At 43.9% G+C, this 21044-nt stretch overlaps 1 protein-coding gene across 1 annotated transcript; it reads right to left on the bottom strand.

The window, feature by feature from the left end:
* Window positions 1-9074: 9074 nt before the first annotated feature.
* On the bottom strand, window positions 9075-12423 carry LOC121273510 (probable G-protein coupled receptor 139). The gene is made up of 2 exons (XM_041180676.1): window positions 12115-12423; window positions 9075-9979 (listed from the first exon to the last, which is right to left on the bottom strand). Exons 1-2 carry the CDS (start codon window positions 12182-12184, stop codon window positions 9075-9077), a joined length of 975 nt encoding a protein of 324 aa, XP_041036610.1. The 5' UTR covers window positions 12185-12423.
* Between the last annotated feature and the right edge of the window lie 8621 nt (window positions 12424-21044).

A 21044-nucleotide genomic window follows, 5' to 3' on the forward strand; every position in this document is an offset into this window, starting at 1 on the left:
TGTACCATCTACATGATTCAATGCAGGAATTCCACAAGGCATCTCCAAAACCCGCGACCAGTGCCATCTAGAGGGACAAGGGCAGCAGATAGATGGAAGCATACCTTCCTGGATATTCCTCTCCAAGTCATGCACCATCTTGACTTGGAAATATACCGTCATTATTTCACTGTCGCTGGGTCAAAATCCTGGAACTTCCTTCCAACAGCACTGTGGGTGAACCCACACCACATGGAGTGCAGCAGATCAAGGACGCAGATCACCATGACTTTTTTAAGGCCACTCGGGAGGGATAATTTATGCTGGTCCAGCCAGCAACACCCTCAGCTCTTGAATGTATTAAAATAAAATCGCAACTTTCGGTTATATCGCCAGTATAGACTGGACCTGGCCTGATATGGTGAACTCTGCAGGGAACAGTTAAGGCCCATAGGTTGAGAACAGTAACTGCCCTCTGGCACTCGCTGCCCCAGTGCTCATTGCCAATGAATATGCTGTGAATCAAGTTTGGATTCATTTCCAGTGCTGAAACTGTGAACTGTGATGATCAGAGTTTCATTATCACGAATGGAACGAGTGTTCAACAATATTCAATAATTGATACTCCATTCACTTTAAACAGGCAGAACCATTCAGACATGTTTGAAGTCGGACTGAAGAGAATTTTCTGTTCAGTTTAGGAAATATCAACAGTCATTGACGTTACACTTGAAAAAAAAAAGTGTTACGGGATTTAACAAGAATGTATTCGGAAAAATAACGATACTGAGCCAGATAGTTAAAGCACTGGGACAAGTGACAAGATGTTGGTTTTAATGATGGTTTTAAAAGAGGAGATCTAGATTTTGGGAGAGGGTTCGAGAGTGTAGATCCTAGAGAATTGAAGGCAAACCCAACAATGTGTAGTGAAGTAATTAGGGAATGAAAAAAAATCTAATAATTGAGGAACACGGAATTCTCAAAAGGTTGTAGAGAAGGACGAGATCACAGACAATGGCAGGGGCAAGGCAATCGATGGATTTCATTTCATTAATAAAAAAAGTAAAATCGAAACTTTATTAGAGAAAGGGTAAACTCAAAACGAGCATGGATGTTGTCTGAATGGGGCTGAGTGCCAGTTACGTCCGGGGCAGTTGGGCTTTGTCTGATAATCAGTTTCTGGAGAGTAGACAGTGAAAGATGATAGGGTAACAATGCAATAGCGATGTCTGGAGCTGACATAAACATGACATGTGAGTAAGCAGCATCAAGGTCGGAGCTGAGTGACATTATGCAATCTGTGCAATCGAGGCAATATTGGACCAGGCGTTCACTTATGCTGCATCAGCTGCATACGATGCATTTTGTGACGTTGACAAGCATCCATTTTGTGTAAAAGAAAAACAGAAATACCTGGAAATCTCAGCAGATCTGACAGCATCTCCAGAGAGTTAAAGTTAAAGTTTCGAGTCCGTATGACTCTTCAACAGGACTGAGGAAGAACAGAAAAGAGGTGAAATGTAAGCTGGTTTTGGGGGAGGGGGATGTGTGGGAGAGGTACAGCTGGATAGGGGACCAGTTATAGGTGGAGATAACAAAAAGATGTCATAGACAAAAGGACAAAGAATTGTTGATGGTAGTCATGTTATCTAAGGAAAGTGATAGTAGGCGACATGAAGTATAAAAATAAAAATCTATAAAAAATATTGGAGAAAAGGGGGGGGTGTTGGAAAAGGGATGGGGATGGAAGGGAGAGTTCATGATCTAAAATTGTTGAACTCAATATTCAGTACAGAAGGCTGTAAAGTGCCTAGTCGGAAGATGAGGTGCTGTTGCTCCAGTTTGCGTTGAGCTTCACTGGAGCAATGCAGAAGGCCAAAGATGGACATCTGGGCATGAGATCAGGGCGGATTGTTGAAATGGAAAGCTACAGGGAGTTCTAGGTAATGCTTGCGGACAGACCAAAGTTGACCCAGTCTACCTTTGGTCTCTTCAATGTAGAGGAAACTTCATTGGGAGCAGCGAATGCAATAGACTAAACTGAGGCAAGTGCAAGTGAAATGCTGCTTCTATTGAAAGGAGTGTTTGGGCCCTAAGACAGTGAGGAGAGGGGAAAGAAAGGGGCACATGTTGCTCCTTCTGCGGTTGCATGGGAAGGTGCCGTGGGAGGGTGTTGAGGAGTAGGGTGTGATGGTGGAGTGGACCAGGGTGTCCCAGAGTGAATGATCCCTGTGGAATGCTGCCAGAGGGGTTGAAGGGAGGATGTGTTTGGTGCTGGCATAATTCTGGGGTTGACAGACATGGCAGAGGGTCATCCTTTGATTGCAGAGGCTGGTAGGGTGATTACTGAGGACAAGGGGGACCCTATCATGGTTCTGGGAGGGAGAGGAAGTTTTGCAGGTGAATGAGTGGCAGATGGGCCAGATACGGTTGAGGGGCCTGTCAACCACTGTGGGTGGAATATTTCAGTTGAGGAAGAAGGAAACCTTGTCAGAGGAATTGTTTTTGAAAGTGGCATTATCAGAACAGATGCGACGGAGGCAAAGGAACTGAGAGAATGGGATGGGGTCCTTAGAGGAAGTGGGTTGTGAGAAGCTGTATTCGAGGTAGCTTGGGAGTCGGTAGGCTTGTAATTGATAATGGTGGACATTCTATCACCAGAAATTGAAACAGAGATGTCAAGGAAGGGAAGGGAATTGACAGAGATGGACAATGTGAAAATGATGGAGGGGTGGAAATTGGAAGCAAAATTAGTAATTATTCCATGCCCATACGAGAGAATGAAGCAGTACCAAAGCAATCATTGATGTATCGCAGAAATCATTGTTGGCGGGGGCAGGAGTAGGAGTGGAACAAGGAATGCTGCACATACCTCATAAAGAGACAGGCATAACTGGGACCAAAGCCAATACCTATAGCCACATATTTTATTTGGAGGAAGCGAGAGGAGTTTAAGGAGAAATTATTCAGTGAGAGAACAAGTTCAGCCAGACGGAGGAGAGTAGTAGTGGATGGGGATTGTTCTGGCGTTTGTTCGAGGATGAAGCGGAGAGCCATCAGACCTTCCCAGTGGGGGATGGAGGTATAGATGGATTGGACGTCCATGGTGAAGAGGAGGCGGGCGGAGCCAGGGAACTGGAAATTATTGATATGATGTAGGGTGTCAGAGTAATCACGGATCTAAGTGTGAAATACTGGACAAGGGGAGAGACAATGAAATAAAAGATAGCAAGCAGTGAGTTCCATGGGGAAGGGGAAGGCTGACATGATCTGTCTGCTGGGACAGCTACCGACTCCCAAAGCTACCTCGTATATAGCTCCTCACACCCCACTTCATGTCAGGGCTCCATCCCGTTTCTCAATTCCTTCACCTCCGTCGCAATGATGATACCAGATTCAAAAAAAGTTCCTCTGACATGTATTCCTTCTTCCTTAACCGAGGTTTTCCACCCACGGTGGTTGACAGGGCCATCAAAGGTGTCCAGACCATCCCCTGCGCATCTGCCTGCACACCTTCCTCTCCATCCCAGAACCATGATATGGTCCCCCTTGTCCTCACTTATCACCCCACCAGCATCTGCATTCAAAGGATCATCATCGGCCATTTCTACCAACTCTAGTATTTTGCCACAACAAAACACATCCTCCCTTCATCCCCCCCCTCCCCCGCAACATTCCGCAGGGATCGTTCCCTCTGGGGCACTCTGGCCCATGCCTCCATCACCCCTACATCTCAAGCCCCTCCCATGGCACCTTCTGACGCAACCACAGAAGGTGTAACACCTGCCCCTTTACTTCCCCTCTCCTCAACGTCCAAAGGCCTAAACACTCCTTTCAACTGAAGCAGCATTTCACTTGCACTACCCTCAATTTAGGCTATTGCATTCACTGTTCCCGATGTGGTTTCCTCTGCATTGGAGAGACTAAACACAGATTGGATGACCTCTTTATGGAACAACTTTGGTCTGTCCGCAAGCAAAACCCAGACCTCCCTGTTGTTTGCCATTTCAACACACCACCCTGCTCTCGTGCCCAGATGTCTGTACTTGGCCTGCTGCAATGTTCCAGTGAAGCTCGGGGCAAACTGGAGGAGCAGGACCTCATCTTCCTACAAGGCATTATAGAGCCTTCTGGACTGAATATTGAGTTCAACAATGTAGATCATGAACTCTCTGCTCCATCCACACCCCCTTTCCAATATGCCCGCTTTTCCAATAATTTATATAGATCTTTCTTTTCCCACCTATTTCCATTATTTTTAAGTGTTTTTCCATCCATTGTTTTATTTCTACCTTTTAGCCTATTTTGATCCCTTCCACACACCCAAACCCCAATAGGGATATGCTTACCTTGCTCGTCCTGTTGTCTACCCTTAATGCCACCTATTATCAGATTCCTTTGATAATATCACAAACTTCAACACATCTTTGACCTTTTGTCTATGCCATCTTTTGGGTTTCTCCACCTATCACTGGCCATCTATTCACCACTATCCCCCCCCCCCCCCACTCTCCACTTAAACTAGCTTATATTTCGCCTCTTCTCTATTTTTCCTTAGTTCTGTTGAAGTGTCATACGGACTCGAAACATTAACTCTGTTCCTCTCCACAGATGCTGTCAGACCTCCTGAGTTTTTCCACGTATTTCTGTTTTTGTTTTGGATTTCAAGCTTCCACAGTTTTTTGCTTGTATCCATTTAGTGTATTCGCAGTGGGTTCCATTGGGGACATGCAGCCATGTGAAGTATGACTTTTGGAGAACCTCAATATGAAGGAGAACAAGGCAGAGTGATGCTTAAAGTAAACATAATGGCAGGTAATAAATGAAGCCCACTCAGAATATAAGTTTTTCGCTATTGAAGTGTAAATGATTCAATCAGGTTTCTGAACATTGAAATAATTCATTGTTCTTTTAATTACATTTGAAATACAGGTTAATAATTAATTGCAGGTCACTCAATCTTTTTTTTTCAGGTGTTGCTTTTCGCATCTTACATTTTTTTATGTCAACTCAAATACTACGAACATATTTTTGCACATGGATCTTATTCCATCTACATCGCATTCCACTTAATTCTGCAGTACATAATTCTGTTATTGTTAAAATTCAATGTCTGATAATGATAATTTCATTTACTTAACCTTATTCAATGTTGACAATTTCCCATATTGAGCAAGTTGCATTGCCTCCTCAGTAAAACCCATTATGGTTTTAATTTGTTTTTTCAACTGTGATCAATATAGTTGAAATTCTACCAAATCTCGAGTTATAAACCTTGCTTTAATCCTGTTTCATTGTTGTCAATTAAGATGATGATGTATGACAAATGATTTCATTTACACACGTTATCAAAAGAGTAAAGTTTTTTTGAAGTTTATGAATCAGTGTGCAATAGCAAATCATTAAATAATTTTAATATCACTTCTTCCTGAAACTGACCTTTGCCACAGGGTCAGTACTCGCCTAATAGCCTAGTGAAATTTCAATGGCTGATGATGGCAGTTACCATAAAATACGGAGATAACAATTTTACACAACATGGACAAACTTCATGACAATCTTATTAATTCTAATCAAGAAGGTCTGCCAACCTGCACCATATGTTAAGCGCCATTTCTCTGCTTTCCGGCTATCCCTTCCAGAGTGATGGGTCTGCTGGTCTTTGACTGGAATCTCTCCTGCACTGTCCTTGTCATTTGGCCGGCTGCCACCTGTAAAATCTATCCTTCTCTGGTCAGTAGATGCAAGGTCACTACCACTTCCTATGGAATGGGGTTAATTAATTGGTTTAACTTCACTTTCTTGACATTCACTTGGGTTTGAATTGGCATATGATCGAAATAGTTTGGTAAGTATTGCTCCGGTGATTTAACATAAGAAGGGAGGGATACAGCACACTGATTCCATGATTTGAAGGATCAGGAACGAACGACCACAGATGAGAGTACATAAGAATTTTAGAACAAACAGAAGAAACATTCCGTTTGTTCAGAGAACTCAGGCTATGGGATTTATGCAGAAAGCCGTTATACCTCAGGCCTTCCAGCCAGCTGTAATTTTGTGCATATTGCTACTGCCCCTGAAGTTTTCTGATTCCCAAAGACTCAACAATTTTCAGGCAGAACTTTTGATCCCAGTCGAAGCTAAAATGGGCGATCTTGAATTGTCGAGAACAAGTCCAATGAGCAAAAAAAAAGGCGGCGGAAGAGAGGGCAAAGATCTACTTTTATGACACAATCTGCCATATTCATCTTTGTTTATATACGTCACAAGACTGCTAATGAATGAATGTAGATTGGTGATTGAATGGGTGAGTTGATAAGTGGGTGACAGGCTGATTATGTGTGTAGGTAGTCGTTTGGAATGCATACACGGGTCGGCAGTGCATTTCGGTAGAGTGAGCAGCCAGTTCAGGATTATAGATGTATCGGCTGAGCAGTCCGATGTGTTGGGAAGTCAGGTCGGGGGTATATTCGGGTCTGGCGGGCAGTCGGGCCGGGAAGAGAGCTAGGTCAGTTGGGTAGTTGGGTTGGGTGGGCAGTTGGGTCAGGTAGACCTTTGGGTCATTTGGGCAGTTGGCTCATGCGGGCAGTTGGGCCGGGTGGGCAGTTGTGTTGGGTGGGGGCTTGAGTTGGGTGGGCAGTTGGGTCGGGTGGGCAGGGGGGTCAGGTGGGCAGTCGGGCTGGGTAGGCAGTTGTGTTGGGTGGGCAGTTGTGTCAGGTAGACAGTTGGGTCGTTTGGGCAGTTGATTTGTGTGGGTGGTTGGGCCGGGAAGAGAGCCACGTTGGTTGGGTAGTTGGGTTGGGTGGGCAGTTGGGTCAGGCAGACAGTTGGGTCATTTGGGCAGTTGGATCGGGTGGGCAGTTGGGTCGGGTGGGCAGTTGGGTCGGGTGGGCAGTTGGATTGGGTGGGCAGTTGGGTCGGGTTGGCAGTGGGGTCAGGTGGGCAGTCGGGCTGGGTAGGCAGTTGGGTTGTGTGGGCAGTTGTGTCAGTTAGACAGTTGGGTCGTTTGGGCAGTTGATTTGTGTGGGCATTTGGGTCGGCTGGGCAATTGGGTCGGGTGGGCAATTGGGTCGGGTGGGCAGTTGGTTCGTGTGGGCAGTCGTGCCGTGCAGGCAGTTGTGTTGGGTTTGCATTCGGGTCAGGTGGGCAGTTGGGTCGGGTGGGCAGTTGGGTCGGGTGGGCAGATGGGTCGTTTGGGCAGTTGACTCGTGTGGGCAGTTGGGTCAGGTGGGCAGTTGGGTCGCATGGGCAGTTGGGTCAGGTAGACAGTGGGGTCGTTTGGGCAGTTGGTTCGTGTGGGCAGTTGTGTCGGGTGGAGAGTGGAATCGGTTGGTTAATTCGGTTAGAATGGGCAGTGTTTGGTTGTATACTCCGGTCAGCTGGGTGTTGGGATGCATGGGTTAAGGATGTAGTCCGGTTGGTTGGTTACTTTGTTCGGGGGTTTATTCGTGTCAGGCATATTTTCGGGTCGGTTGTATCCTCGGGTGAGCTAGACAATTTGGGTATGGTGGGCAGTATGCGGGGCTATGATCTGGTCGGGCGAGCTGTCCATGCGGGTAAACTTTCGGGTCGATGGTGCAGTCGAGCTTGGTGGATGGTCGCATCCAGGTGCCAAGAGGATAACCCAATAGTTTCAACTGTAGCTGAGTCCTAATACAGAAGATCATGAAACTGACGCTAGCTTCAGTCTCATCCGTCTTTAGCGCATTCCACCAGTTCTCATAAATCCACTAATTTAAACTGAACCTTAGCCTCTGAAAGAGCAGCAAACCCTTCTCAGCTCACAGAGAAGTGCAGAAAAGTAATGACAACCTTGGTTCAGAATATCTTGTGCACCCAGCTGATGTCAATCAGCATTTGGGAAGCAGTAACTCAGATGTCATGCAGCACTGGTAGCTGGGTCGGGGGTCGGTAGGCGGATCGTGGGAGAACTCAGGTCAGTTGGGCTGTTGGGTCAGTGGGTTGTCAGGTTGAGGTGGCTAGTCAGCCTGGGCATGGATTGTCGGGTCAGAGGTGGGTAGTTGGCTTGCTAGGATAAACAATCAGGTCACGTGAGCAGTCAGGTCATGGAGATGGTTAATCAGGTTGCTTGGCCAATCTGCTCTCATAAGTGTCTAATCAGTTTGGGTGAGCAGCTGGGTCACGCGGGTGGGTAATTGGGTTTGGTGGAAACTCCGATCCTGCCTATTTAGTTTGCATCATGTTTGCCATTGAGTCGGGTATGTAGTCAGGTTGGGAAGTAATTGGGCAGGAGAATGTTGTCGTATGGCAGGTAGTGAGTTCGGGATAGGGCAAACAGGTCACGAGGCAAGGGTGTGCTAGTTGGATGAGCAATAGTCGAGTTGGAACTGGTGAATGAATCGGAGAGGGAGTACTTATTTTGGTTGGGCGATTGATTCACGTGGGCATTCGGATCGGGTAGGCTGTCAGGGCGGGGGAATTATCCATGTGTCAGCAGGTGATGCTGAGTTGGGGTGTTGGATGTGTTACCCCGTTCAGTTATGCTGGTTAATCTCTAAATTAAACCAAAGTTTTAACCAGCCTAACACTTGGAACGTAACTATGCAGGCAAGGCCCGTATATCTGACCCCCAAGCCTCTTACACTGAGCTAAGTGTGCGAGGCATTGACAGCGGGCCCAGGGCAGCGCAAGTCAGCCAATCAGGAATTTAAACTTCCGAAGCCCTTTCAGCACGTGTGCACATGACAAGACGCCCGCAGTGTTTGGGATGTGCAACAGCAACTTAACTTCACTGTTGTGGGCGTTGGAAGTGTTAGGACCGTCGCTGATCGTTGAACTGGCGCTTCTCATTGAAGCACCTGCCTTGCAAGGGAGATATGGCCAACACAGCGAGGTTTTGCTCCACTGCTGAAGCATGGTAATGAAGTAACCTGAGTGGCAATATATATATCAAAAATGTATTATAATCCCTGTGGAAAATCAGTAGACAGTAAACAAATGACACAAATTGGAACAATGTTCTGTGATTCCTTTTAAATAAAAAATACGTTGTCACTGCAGCAGAAAGGCTACCATTCAAAACTGAAACGTTGGCTACAACCTATGTATAATTAGAATGGGGAGAGTTGGTTTCATTTTGCATTTTTTATCAGTATCAAAATTAGTGTCCAAGGAAATCGCGCTATCTTTTTCAGCTCTTCCCTGAATTTAGTTTGTGTAGCCGCATAAATAACCGTGTTTGTGCAGGAACTCAAATACATGAGCATTTGTCCAGTTTGAGTGGCGATGTATTCAGGAGTTGTATAATCCGGTCGTACATGAATGACCACACCACGGACTAAGGAACAAACAACTGCTGTCAACCACAACAGTATAAAACTTACTGATACAATGCACAGTAAAATAATCGATTTCCTTCTGTTCTGTATTTCTGGATCACTCTGGTTCTCTCTGCTTTGACCCCGGAGCTCTTTATGGGCCCGACTGGCCAATAAAACCCGTCTGACTGTCAAAGAATTAACAAGCAATATCAAAGAGAAGGGAACCCAATTCAATAAAATACTTTGTAGCCAAGTAAATACTGCACCAAAAGGAGATGTATAAAATTCCAGGCTGGGTTGGAAACCCCATTGAACATTGTTAAGTGTTCGCTTAGGTTCAAATGCAAACCAATATGGCATGTTTACTAATAACGAGAGGGCACAGATTGTTGTTTGAACTGTAGCTGCAGTTCTCACTAAGCAATATTTTGTCTTAAACTTGTAAATGCATATGGAGACAAACCGGTCAAAAGTGAAGGACACTGTAAACCACACCGATAAATACAAGTGGGTATTAATTGTGTACATTATGAACTTGCAAATTGGTGTATAGGACAGGATTATTTGTGGAAAATGCACACCCAGGATTTTATGCACGAAAACATTGTTGAGCATTACCAGTAGATCGGCTGTTGCCATGGACACCATATAGAAAGAAATGCATTTTGAAAGGCCGCAGTTTCCTCTGTAGAGTGTCACGATTGTCATCAGGTTCGCTTTTGGAAAAAGGGAGAGAAAGTAGGTAACATAGACATTCCGATACATTCCTCAGAACGTTATGAGAAATGTTACTGTGCATTTCTACTCAGCGTTATATCCATGTATCAGATTTATAATATTGGCCTGTGTTTTTGAAATCCCTAAATTAATAAATGAATATGCACTCTATTGTGATAAAATAGTTTCCAGGGCAGTATTTTTGCGACTGCCCCGATGTGAAACAGAGACCAGAACCATGCTTCTAGCGGTGGGATCTCCTAAGTGGGCATCAGACTTCTGAGAATTGAGCCTGTGCATGTAATTGTTAAGGGAACGGAAACTGATTGGGAAGTACAAAGAGACTTGGAGATGGGGTTTATGTATTCAATTCCTTTTCAGCAGAACAGGGCCACGTCCAGGGGTTCTTGCCGAAGCTGCGTGTCTATAAGCCATGAAAAGCTATGAGCCACCAAGGCGCGCTGAAGAGCGTTTTTTTGTTTACCAAGAGCTGATCAGAGTGTGTAGTAGAGTGTTATAGGACGTTAGGTGAGAGTGCCTGTGTGAATCCTCAGCCGTCAGGACTGTTGGAACCCGAGCAAAAGAAGTAGCTGCACAGAAGTAGGCCTTGTTGATGATTACCATATCCGTGGAGCTGAGATGGAGTCATATGGCTGTTGGAGGCCCCTTGAGGATCAGACCATGCGTGAAGAAGAGTAGTTGAGCACGGCTGGAGCATGGTGGAGTTGCGAGAAACATTCGGACTGAACACCGTGGCAAATATATGTTTGGAGCTAGCTGAGAAATGTGTGAGACTTATCTTTGTTGTTTCAGCTACTTCAACTATAATTAATACTTTCTACTGAACACAATTAGCATTTAATTATATATTTTAGACTTTGGTTTGTTTATTTACACTAAACGTTTTAAAAAGTAACATCTTGTCCATTGTTTTCTTCCATCGGGCTCCTTGGGGAAGTTCGGTTCTTTCAGGTAATTGACCCTCAAGTGGAGCCGATAACACTATGTCTAGGTACTGGGTCTCTGCCGTCCTCTCGTTGAATTTCAGTCTGAAGTATTCATGCTGCTGAAAGAGATGTCACTCGAATTCAGTGTGGAAACTTCAGTCTTGGAGAGTATTTCCCAAACTCCTGCTATCAAAACCACCTTTGGGCATCGATGCCTCAAATGGGGCTAAAGGTGACTTAGGACAATAGTGTAAACCTGGCTAAATCGGATCAGCCGTCCGTCATATATAATCCTTTCTTCCCTTTAAATGAACTTCGCCCCTGGCACTGGAATTAGGCTCAATGGAATTGCACAGTGCAAGTCTACCCGTGTTTCCCTCGCAGAGGCAACACAGTTACCAGTATAATTTTCATAAAGGAAAAATGGATAATTTTTAACTTGCTGAATTTCAACAGCCAAATAATGAATGCATTTCCTTACATGCAAACTTCCTGCCATCAGCCCGGTCCCGTGTGAGACACTGAGTGAATTTGATATTTTGCCACTGAGGATCCATGTTACAATAAATGGAATTTTACAGTCTGCTCTGTCTGCTAAGTTGGAGATGGGGATTCTGGGGAGGATATCAGATGACAGCGGTGTTGAATATAATTTCCAGGCCATTACAGGAAGCAATAAATTTCTTCTGAACAACAAACTATCCAAAGTAATTCAAAACGGTGCCCTTTTCCTTTCCATAATCGATCAGAAGGACCCGCTCAGGAACTGAACTGGAGTCGGTACATCACAAAAGATCCTTTCCGAGGGAGGAATGAGGAGCAGCTTCCTGTTTATCAAAATATCTTCCCGTCCCATTCTGGGCGCAAGACGCTGCAGTTCTTGAAATTATCACTGTAATTTAGACAATGGGAAACATTACCTGTTACCTTGGAGACTAAGAAGCACATTCTTTAGTGGCCTATGAAGTGTTGGAAGAGCCGGAAGTCAACCTCCATATTTTTCAGTGTGAGTTGCTAACAATCTACTGAGCAGAATCGTTGCCTACACTGCGAATAGCTAGGGCTCCCTCTGACATTCAGCAATTTATCCCGGTAGAGATATCTCTCGGTAGTGAGACATTCCCGCAATCAGCCACATAATCACCAGCAGTGAAATATTCAAAAGTTATTAGATAACACTGACTTACCCGGAATACCAAAGGCTGCGAGAATTGGGAAATAAATATCCGTTACTTGTACAATCGTTGGCTGGATCATGTTTTCTTAGAACGATGCGAGAGCTCACTCAGTTTTCTGATTGAGATTCCATAAATGTTTCCCACTTTATAGGTCAATTTGTCTCCCCGTGAGGGAAACAGCTTACCCAATAATTCGGTTTAGTTATTGTCACTTCACAAACAAGTGGATAATTTCACTGTTAAGAGACCCCACTCCACCAATGGGGAAATTTATCAGCTCAGTTCCAGAAACTTCGTTAATTAAAATTAATGATCGGAAAGTAAACACAGAGGGAATGAATTCTGCGCATGTTCCCTTGAATGTTGAAAGGAACATCCCTCCTGGACAATGTTGGATTCTATGGGCTTCATATTATTCCGCTGTGATATTAACTCAGACACTGCAGAATGTGAACGTCTGTAATTACTTAACATAAACTTGGTGTCTTCTGTGGCGACACCTCTTGATGACCCGGCGTTATTAATGCAGGCGATAATATTGCTCTAAAATTAACTATACTAGAGATATCCGTATAGTTATGCTGTTGCTGTCAGTCAACTGTACTATTTGCTATCTACTATAACATGAATAGTGGGAAACATGTTCGAAAATTATCCGTGCTGATTATAATCTATGATTACTAATAAAAAATCCACTCAACCGTAGGGATCCCCTGCTCGAACATTATGTGTTATGAAATACAAAGAGAAAACGCTGGGAATACTCAGCAGATTTTTTAGCATCAGTGGAGGGTGAATCGGAATTAATGCTTTAGGTATTGATCAGCATTGACATTTTTTAATTTAAGTTTTCCAGCATCTCAGTATTTTGTTTTCGGATTATTGATTTTTGTCCTATTCCAGAATTTTCACAATGACTCTACTCTAATGCTTATGATGGCGATATTGGCATCACAACACTTGTGGTAAGCTAACTGGCGGGTGACAGGTCAGGCTGCTACTCAACTTTTGCTCGAGATATCCTTTCAATAACATTACTGTTGGTGAATTCACCGTAACTTTACTGATGGTGAATTTAACTTCACTGAGGATGCCCCTACTCGAGCATTAATAGTTGTGTCCGTGCAGAGAATCGTCCTAATATATGTAGCTGTAACTCTACTCTAACGTTACTACTGAGGCCTGTATTATAAGTTATTTGGGATGACAAGACTCAAACAATGCTGGACGTGATCCAGTGCCACAAAGTTGTTTCCCTTGTTTTGTTTGATTACTTCCGAAATCAGGTCACCTGATTATAAGTATGTTCCGCTTTGCCGGCGTTAATGCAGTTATATTTTAATCAGTACTCCGGATAAAATGGGAAAGACTCTCTTATATGAAGGCGATGTTTCCTGCAATCCTCCATTTCAGATTAGGAGCATATGTAATGATTTGCTTAAGTATCATGGCACTCTTGGCCATAAGTAAATGAGGAATAATGAAAATTCAAAGTTACATTGAGTTTTTAACTGAGCTTGGAGAATGAAAGCTTGGCATGACATGTCACTGAAAAATTGCTGATAGATCAGGGAAAACTATTAATCTTTCAAATTTATGCGGGAGGAACCATTTTATCGTTGAATCTGCAGAGTTGATATTGACGTTTACACCTTATAACTGAACACAAATCGGAGTCACAAAATGAGACGGCACGTCAACCTTCTGGAGAATATTACTGCTTCCAGTTGGCGAGACATTGATTGTGAATCACAACAGTCAACAGCTAAAAACATTAACAATTCACTTAAGTCCAATTTACTTACGAATGACAATATTCGCTTGCAAGAGGGGAGCTAAATGTAGCTGTTAAACTGAGTGCAGATGCAAGGAACAGCTGCACCAATCTGCCACATGCAATCAACATTACCCAAGATATAGAGGATTGGGAGCAGGAAATCCACATGTTTCTCAATCATGCACAATCACTTAAAATGTGTTAAGTTTTTGTGAATGAGACATTTATGCTATTTGACAGACGGTACTTCAAGGACTCTGTTTATCTTGCAACCAGGTGAAATAACTCCTAGTGTTTAAGAAGCGAGTGGTCACTAATCATTTCATTTAAATTCAGTTTCTTCATTCTGCCTGCTATAAATCAAAGCCATTGTGAGTGGCAAGTGCCATCCAAATATAAATTGCGTTCGCAAAAATTATTACCGGTTTTACAACATAGGAGGCGACACTTATGTCAGTTTCTGTGTCAATATCCTTTTCATTGTCAACGCTGCAGTGACGCATGGAGCTCGTAAACAGATAGCCAGTCTTACACAATTATTATTACCCTCAACAGAGGGCACAGCAACGAAACTGGCATTTCGCTCCTCCCAGGGTTTGTTTTGTAAACCATCAAGAAATGAGAAGGTGATGGGGTTTTGGAGAATATGTCATCTCAAAGAATCATGCAGGGAAATGTTGGTCGCAACTGTCCTTACAGGCATTGAATATAGAGCCAGAGAATGCTGGAAATACTCAACAGGTCTGGCAGCTTATGTCAACAGAGACAACAGAGTTAACATTTTCAGGATGATGATTTTTTGTCAGAACTTACATATTTATATTGTGGATAATATTCCACAAGTCTGATTGTCTGCACATCAGCCTCCAGAATCACTTACTCATCGCAAATAGGTTTCACGGTTTTGGGGGGCAAGGCGGAGGGAGCGGTTTTGGGGGGGACAATTTCTGGTCATGTCTTAAATTATATGGAACTATAGAACAAATTATTCCCTCTTGGCTGGGTATAAATAATCCGAAGCAAATATTGTGGATGCACTTTATACATAGAATGTTTGCTAAATCCTCCGAGTGCAGCTGTCTTCCATTGTCCTGAATATTATTTGTGGTGAAATAAGGGTTTTTTTCCTCAGATATTGACTAGATTTGGTGGCAGGGCATTACGAATAGTTTAACCATAGAATCATGGAATGTTTAGAGGTCAGATGGAGACCACTTAGCACATTGTCTCTGTGTCAGGTCTCTGCAACAGCAACTCAGCCATTGCTGCCTCTCTGCCTTTGCCATGTAGCCCTGAAAATATTGTCTTTGCAGATAATTATCCAGTTCCCTGTTGAAAACTGCAATTGAATCTGTCTGCACGACGCACTCAGCCAGTGGCTTCCCGATCAAAATCATTGGTTGCTAAAAGAACTTATTCATCATGTCGGCTCTGTTATTTGTAAATCACTTTAGGGTTGTCCACTTCCTGCCAATGGGAACATTTTCTCCCCATTTGCACTAACCAGGCCCCTCGTGATTTTGCGCACAAATAACCAATCATCTCTCAACCTCCGAATCTCCAAGAAAAGCCGCCCCGGATTCATCAATCTATAAACATAACTGAATCCCCCCATCCTCGGAATCATTCTGTTCAATCATTTCTGAACACTTCTTAAACCGCTGTTTAAGTTGAACAAGTATTTTGTGATAGTTCATAACTTAGATCATTTTGTATTCTATGCCCTGATTTATCAAACCCAGGATTCCCAATGAAGAACTGCATTCAAATGCTGCCCTGCTACCTTCAATGCTTTATGCGTATATACACACAGGTCCTTCAGCTGCTGCATGCAATTAGAATTATACCCTTCAATTTATGTCACCTTCTTCATTCACCTGACCAAAATATATTACTTCACAATTGTGTACATTGTTTTTCACCTGTCTCATGTCTTCCCATTCCAGCAGCCTCATTACATCCTTTTGAATTATACCCTAATCCTCCTCAGAGTTCACAAATCTTCCAATTCCTGCACCATACTGAAATTTTGACATTATGCCCTGCTCACCCAGATATAGGTTATTGGTATCAAAAAAGAAAAGCAGTGGTCCCACTACATACCACCCACCATCGCAACCCACACCCAACTCCTCCCCCTCCCCAGTCAGAAGTAAATCAATTTTTATATTGAATTCAATTATTAGATGTGGATAATGAAATTCTAGCTATGCTAAAGGCTAAAGATTCACAACACCATATGTTTCCAAATAAAATGCATCTGAGAGCTAATAGTGTTCACTGAAAATGATAATTTCACTCAAAGTTCAGGACTCAAATGTTAATACAGAGGGAAATAGCATAAGAGTTGATTTCAAAATTATATGACCAGCTCGTTTGCTTCGAGCTCCTTCACTTCAATATCTCCCACCTCACCACTGCATTTGCATCAGTCATAGTGTTTTAATACCTCCATGAAATCGCATTTATATAGCAATTCTAAAATAGTAGACAAGCAGATGGCCTGGACTCAGGCACAAACTCCAGTTTCATGTGCCAATCCAGTAATTGATGACCAAGTAATATTCTTATTCATATATGCATTGCGGGCTTCACTGTCCAGTCCAACAATTATTGTCCATCCGTAATTGCATTTGAGAAGGTGATGGCGAGATGCCTTCATGAACCGCCTCAGTCCCTGAGGTGTAGGTGCAGCAACAGTGCTGCTAGGAAGGGAGTTCCAGGGTTTTGACTCAGTGACAGTGAAGGACAGGTGATAAACATCCAAGTCAGGATGGTGAGCGACTTTGAGGGGAACGTACAGGAGGTGGTTTTCTCTTGTTTCTGCTACACTTGTCTTCCTGTGGCTGTTTGTTTGGAAGGTGCTGGCTAAGGAGCCTTGGTGAATTCCTACATCTTGTCTATGTTACACACTGCTGCTACTGTGCATCAATGGTGCAGGGAGTGAATGTTTGTGGATGGGTCTCCAGTCAAGCGGGAACTTTGACTTGGATGCTGCCAATCTTCTCGAGTGCTTTTGGAGCTGCACTCATCCAGGAAAGCCGAGAGTATTCCATCACACCACTGTAATAAGCCTTGTAGGTGGTGGACAGGCTTTGGGGAGAATGGAGGTGAATTAATGGCCGCAGGATTTCTAGCCTCTCTATCTGTTTTGTTGGCCAATGTACTAATGCACTAGTGCACTTCAGTTTCTGTTCAGTACTGATACCCAGGAAGTTGATACAGTGAAATTAATTATTGTAATGCCAGTTAAAGTGATGGGGCTATCGTTAGATTCTCACTTGCCGAAAATGGCCATTGCCTGGCTTTTATGTGGCGCGAATGTTAATTGCCACTTGTCTGTCCAAGCCTGGATATTGTTCAGATCTTGCTGCTTTTGGACGTGGACGGCTTCAGTGTCCGAGGGGCCATGAATAGTGCTTGATATTGTGCAATCATTAGCGAACATCCCCACTTCTGACGTTCTGATGGAAGGAAAGCCATTGGTCAAGCAGCTGAATTTAATTGGGCCAACAACGCTACCCCAGAGAATTCCTTCGGTGATGTTCGGGAAGTGAGATGATTGACCTCCAACAACCATAACTATCTTCTTTTGTGGAAGGTATGACCCCAAGCAGCAAACAAATTTCCAACTGTTTCACATTTACTCCAAATTATCTAGGGCTTGTTGAGGCCACACTCGGTCAAATGCTGCCTTGTTATCAAGGGCAGTCACTCCAACCTCACCCAGGGAACATCAGCGGAGACAAACAATGCAAACAGTTCAGGATGATGCCTTACCATCAGAACTGTACAAAGCTCTGAATGAGTTTTCTTCCTTTCAACGGGATGGTGTCACACTTTCACACAACAAATATCATATGAAATCCTTTACTCACTAGCGAAACTTAACTCTGTGCCATTGTATTTCCCTGGAATTTATGCAAGTTAATATCTCCCCAAAAGGAAGTGCACTCTTCAAAGCTTTGAAAGCGGGATGCAACTGAAAGCTCAGGATTTGCCATGTCAAAACCCTGTAACAGGTGAACAATGATATTTGCAACATTACAAGCCCTGGATGAAAGTTCCCATCGTGGTTTAGTTAGCTAAGGCGCATATCTACCGAAAAGATAACTGATTTCATGTTCACTCATGCATCTATCCAAGTAGACACTGCATAGCTTTTAACTAAACTTAGGAGCCCCAGTAATATGATTGGAAATCAGTTGCCCACATAAATAAAACTGATAAGATAAATGTTGCCTTCGGAGGTTCATCCACAAAGAATGTTTCAAAATTTTGCTGGTGATACCTGTGAGCTAGGTTAAAATGATCATTTATTGCTGCACGTTAGGCAGGAAAGAGTAGGGGGCGCTCAGTCAGATCTTTGTATAATTCTAATGAAATGTAATCAGCCTGAAAAAGGGTGACACTTAACAGCCGAACCAAAATTGGAGCCAAATGAAACTAGGGGATAAACTGTTTGCTAGCTGGAACGCTGGAGCTTTATGTTGAAGGCCTTGGGCTTCCTGTTGTCTCACAGTTTAGAACACTTCCCCCATGAGCATTTTTGCTTTAAAAGGGTAACATTACCATTTCCACCCAACAAACACCACACGGAATTGTTTACCCATTCGCAAAATCCATCTGTGTGGGTTTTAATCTTCCAACTCCAATTTCTACAATTCAACACCTCGCCGAAGAAAACACAATCTTAAAAACGTGCAAGCCTCAGTGCAGATAGCTGGGTAACAATAATCTGCACATCACACACCACAAGTTAGGAGAAAGTAGTTGGTGCAAGTTAGAATATTTGATAAATGAAGCCAAAGGAAGGGTGCTGATCTACCTGTGAAGGAAATGCGCTGTCGAGGGTGGATTAGCAAACAAGGTAATGGAAGCAAAAAGATGGTTGCAATGACTCATGTCATTTGGCGAAGGCAGCATATTATTCCGGCTGGACGTCTCAATCGGTAAAACATAACATATTTAATATGCGGGATTTGCAGTGGACGGTTTGTTGATAATGAAAAATAGAAGCTCTTGGAAAAACAAAGCTTGTCCAGCTGTGTCTGTGGAGGAATCCCATTACTGGAATCACAACTTCATTATTAAATAATAAAACCAGTCTGAATGTTCAGGGTTAACCTTCCTCCTACTGAGTTCTGCAAACGTGATGGTGGTTTTTGTTGATTCCATTTTCAGTTGTTTTTTTCTGAGGCATTTCCTCCAAATCCAGAATAACAATCTGACAGATTCAGTACAAGAGGCAGATGGTGGGGAGATCAACTGGTGGAGGGAAATCCTGAGGGAGGGGGACAGGCAGACTGCTGGAGACAGGCAGCGGCAGACAGATGTCAGACGCAGGAAGTGACAGGTCAGGGGCAAACTGATGGGGTGAAGCAGAGAAGAGGAAATAGAGAGAGAGAGAAAGAGAGAGACAGTGAGAGAGTCAGTTAAGGGGACAGAGAAAGAGGCCACTGGGGAGGGGGTGGTGGGGAGGCATCCAGGGTTGGTGGGGGGGGGGGGGGGTGGTGGGGTTGGTGTATCAGAGAGATGGGAGCCAGGCATATTGGATGAATCATACAGGTGGGAAAGAGAGACAGAAATGTGAAGGCAACCTGGCTAGACATACATAGGAAACAGCCAGAGATATAGAAAGAGAGACCTGTGGATACAGATTGTGGGGGGATAGATGGGGGAGAAAGAGAGAAGCAGATTGTGAGTCAACTGGGGAGAGGCAGACTGGAAATGAAAGCAGATGGAGGAGCTAGATGAGGGGGTGGGGGCATGGAAAAAGAGATGTGAGATATACTGGGGTTGTGGGGCAGAGTGCGTGAGAGGGATGGGTGGAGTCAAAGAGAGAGAGAGAAGCATGAGTGGAGAGATAAGTATTTGGGGGGCATATGATGGGGAGACAGATGGAGGATATACAGAGGCAGGGATGATGGTTGAAAGATGGGGAGACAGACAAGGAAAGGATAGACAGAGAGGTGCATGGGAGTGAAAGAGAGATATACAGATGAGCAAAGGGCATAGAGAGGTGCAGAGGTACAGGGAGAGACAGAGAGATAGGGAGGCCAATTTGGGGAGGGTAAGGCCCAGACATGGGAGATAGACAGAGGATGAAACAGTGGTAGAGACAGATTGGGGATATAGACATCGCTGAGGTAAGACAGACATTGATGTGGGAGACAGTGAGAGAGACAGATAAGATAGACAGACAGAGAGGCGAATTGGGAAGACAGCGAAACAAGGGGCTGGTTTAGAGAGAGACAGAGAGATGGGGCACAAGGTAGAAGAAAGACAGCAAGAGAATAAAATGGTAGATGGAGAGATACAGATGTGGAGAGAGATATGAGGGGACTGAGTGAAAGTGACAGGCAGGGGAGACAGAAAAAGAGAGAGAGAGAGGCAGACATGGGCAGCTGGAAAAAGTGGTTAATGGCACAAACTGATAGAGTAGGAAAGATGGGACAAATAAAGATAGTAAATCAGATTGTGGACATGAAGGTCTAGACAGATGGGTGATATAGGGCATGAGCTTCAAGTGAGGATAACGTGCGGCGCGATACAGGAAGAGAGAGAGAGAGAGAGATGCAAACGGTGGGGGAGGCTGACAAGGAGACAGCACCACATGCACATGTGGGAGACAGAGAGTAAGGTAGATCACCACAGACGTATACCACATGGACTGCAGTGATTCAGGAAAGCAGCTCACCATCACATTCTCAATGCCAATTAAGGATGGGCAATAAATGCTGGCCTAGCCAGCAAAGCCCACATCCCGTGAACAAATATAAACAAGGATCAGAGGTTGACAGATGTGAGGAGATGGCAGGAGGACAGTGGTAGGAGTGTAATCAAAACATTTTCACCCAATTCTATCTGTTTGCTGTAAGCCCAGGAGTACAGGCAAGGGATCTGGGGAAAGTGACATTCTACTTCACATTGTCAGTTGTCATCACATTTTATATCCTGTTATAATTAGATCTCCCAATGAATCATGGAGTGAAGGACACAGCTGGAAGTAAACAGGGATTGTAGACTGAGGAGCAACAGGTGAACTAGCACAGGATTGAGAGAGAACCAACTGGAGAGAACCATTCCAATTCAAAGAGTTGCCATAGACTGACTTGGGGAGAAAAGTGAGAGAAAGCCCTATTTACTCTGATGAAAATTG

The sequence above is a fragment of the Carcharodon carcharias genome, assembly GCF_017639515.1.
Source record: "Carcharodon carcharias isolate sCarCar2 chromosome 24 unlocalized genomic scaffold, sCarCar2.pri SUPER_24_unloc_2, whole genome shotgun sequence".
Taxonomy (NCBI): domain Eukaryota; kingdom Metazoa; phylum Chordata; class Chondrichthyes; order Lamniformes; family Lamnidae; genus Carcharodon; species Carcharodon carcharias.